The sequence below is a fragment of the Pyrus communis genome, chromosome 14 (assembly GCF_041283825.1).
Source record: "Pyrus communis isolate YQ-2024b chromosome 14, ASM4128382v1, whole genome shotgun sequence".
Lineage (NCBI taxonomy): Eukaryota > Viridiplantae > Streptophyta > Magnoliopsida > Rosales > Rosaceae > Pyrus > Pyrus communis.
The window spans coordinates 11,590,041-11,592,201 of record NC_142578.1 but is presented as its reverse complement, the minus strand read 5'-3'; the positions used below and the strand labels follow the sequence as shown (position 1 = coordinate 11,592,201).

At 36.8% G+C, this 2,161-nt stretch overlaps 1 protein-coding gene across 1 annotated transcript; it reads left to right on the top strand.

The window, feature by feature from the left end:
- Positions 1–610: 610 nt before the first annotated feature.
- LOC137712232 (uncharacterized) lies at positions 611–1,309 on the top strand. Its single transcript, XM_068451344.2, has one exon. The coding sequence runs from the start codon at positions 611–613 to the stop codon at positions 1,307–1,309; it is 699 nt and encodes a 232-aa protein (XP_068307445.2).
- The last annotated feature ends 852 nt before the right edge of the window (positions 1,310–2,161 follow it).

Sequence of the window (2,161 nt, the reverse complement as noted above, 5' to 3'; positions counted from 1 at the left end):
TGTATTGCACATGAACCATCCACAATTTTTCTCTCTTTCTGGCATACCTTTGGATCTACCCTGTGAAGCCACTCAATAACCAGAGTGGGTTCATGAGTTGTGATCGCCTCTCTTATATCAATCGAAAATTTAGAAAAATGACCCTTTTTTTTTGAGGTCCTAAAAGGCTTTTGCCCCTCATTTCTTAGATTTTTGTCCATGTTTATGTATAAAAAAAGACTTAGTTGACCTTATTGTTTTAATTGCATTCAAACCCTTTGCCTAGTTCACATTGCTTGATAGCCCTCGAGAATAACTTGAACCCATCTTGAGTGCTTCTCGAGCCATATTCATGTCTCAAGTATTACATTTGAATGCTGCCATATACTCAACAAGTGTTGAAATGGGCTCAAGTTGTTCTTGAGGGTGTGTGGAGCCATGGGAGTTAGGTAAACAAAGTGTTTGAATCAAATTAAAACTATAAAGCCAATCAAGTGTTGTTACATGTAAAACATTATAAAACTGAGAGGCTAAAGACTTTTTGAGCTTCTAAAAGGTAGCATCTACCACCCGTAGTCAATCTAAGTTTTCATAATCGTAAAAGACTTGCTAATTTCTCTCCTTTTCAGCAATGGAAGTCTGCACAGATCTATCGCTTGCCACTCCCTGCTGCGCAGAGTCAGAAAACCAAGTTCAAGACAAACTGTCAACAGAACTGAATTTATTCGATCCAACTTGGACCAAATTGAAGAGAACAGTAGAGGACGACACTGCGTTTGCTTCGAACCCAGAGCATGAAACACTGTCTGCTACTGAGAATGCTATGCAAAAGTTCATGAAGCGAAGAAATGAAGTGGCTGCAAAGATTTCCCGCCTGCTGATCAAATACAGCTTCAATGAGGCCGTGCAGCAGATTTGGAAGGGGCCAACCAACTCGAGCCGGTACATGGAGCCGTGGCCGATCAAGAAAACTCTGACGATGACCGACGTTGGACGGAACATGCACAGGGCCAGCAGGCTAGTGCTGAGGAGAAAGTTGGTTAAGAAACATATCTTGCCCTACTTGAGCCATCAAATTATTAACCGTGTCGAAAATCAGGGAGCAGGGATTAGAATCTATGATCTTAATACGAGCTCCGAACATCAATTGATTTTCAAGCGTTGGAAGGGCTCCGGAACTTATGTTTTGATTAGTACATGGAGCCGTGAATTTGTGAAGAGGCGGCAACTGAAAGAAGGTGATCTGATTGGTTTTTGCTGGGATGCTCACAAGCTGATTCTGGTCTTTTCTGTCATCATGCGTGCTGGATCCCAGTATCCTTCTGCTTGAAGAAGCTGAGAAGAATTAAGTTCCTTTCTCTTATTAGTTTCTAATGTTATATTATGGATTAAATTTGGCATGTTTTGGAGAATTAGTATTCTGACGTGCATGTTATGGATTTTTGAATTGGTTGAGGATTAATTTTCTAACTTTATAAGCCAGAGTTTTAATTCTTATCCAGCTGGTTTGATTACTTTGTTAATTCCCTGAGATACATGCTGCTCATCTCAAGAACATATTTTAGCGCTGGTGGAGGAGACAAGATTTTATCACGATTGGGAGGTTATTTTTGTACCTGTCTTTGCACCATGTGCTAGCGTCATTTGAGCCCGCCTGATGATTTGGATGCAACTAGAAATTATGTTTGCACATTGCTGCGAAATTAGAAATTATATAAATAAATATGTTTATAAAAATTACAATGCATTAAATCAAAACAGTTTTAACGAAAAATTCACGGTACTGTTTATTTTAACGAAAAACCATATTTTTACACTAAAAAGTCAATCATGGTACTATTCACTTTACCCTTTATTTTGTCCTTATCATTAAAATTCAAAGTTTTTAAGCCATTTTCATTAGTTTTCCTTTACATCAAACTCACAACCACAATGCCCTAATTAAAGATGAATTCAAAACTCTAAATAAATGTAAGTGCTCATATTTAAATTCTATCTCCAAGGTAATTTTCTTGCTCGAAAACTTTTATTCACAAAACTAAATTACATTTTTCAACAAATAAAGAAAAAAAAAACCAATTTAACAAACCAAATACAATATACAAACACAGCTATTCAATTTAGCTTGATTTATAGTATAAAAAGTTCATTCAAACAACTAAAAGGGAAATTAAAAAAAAGA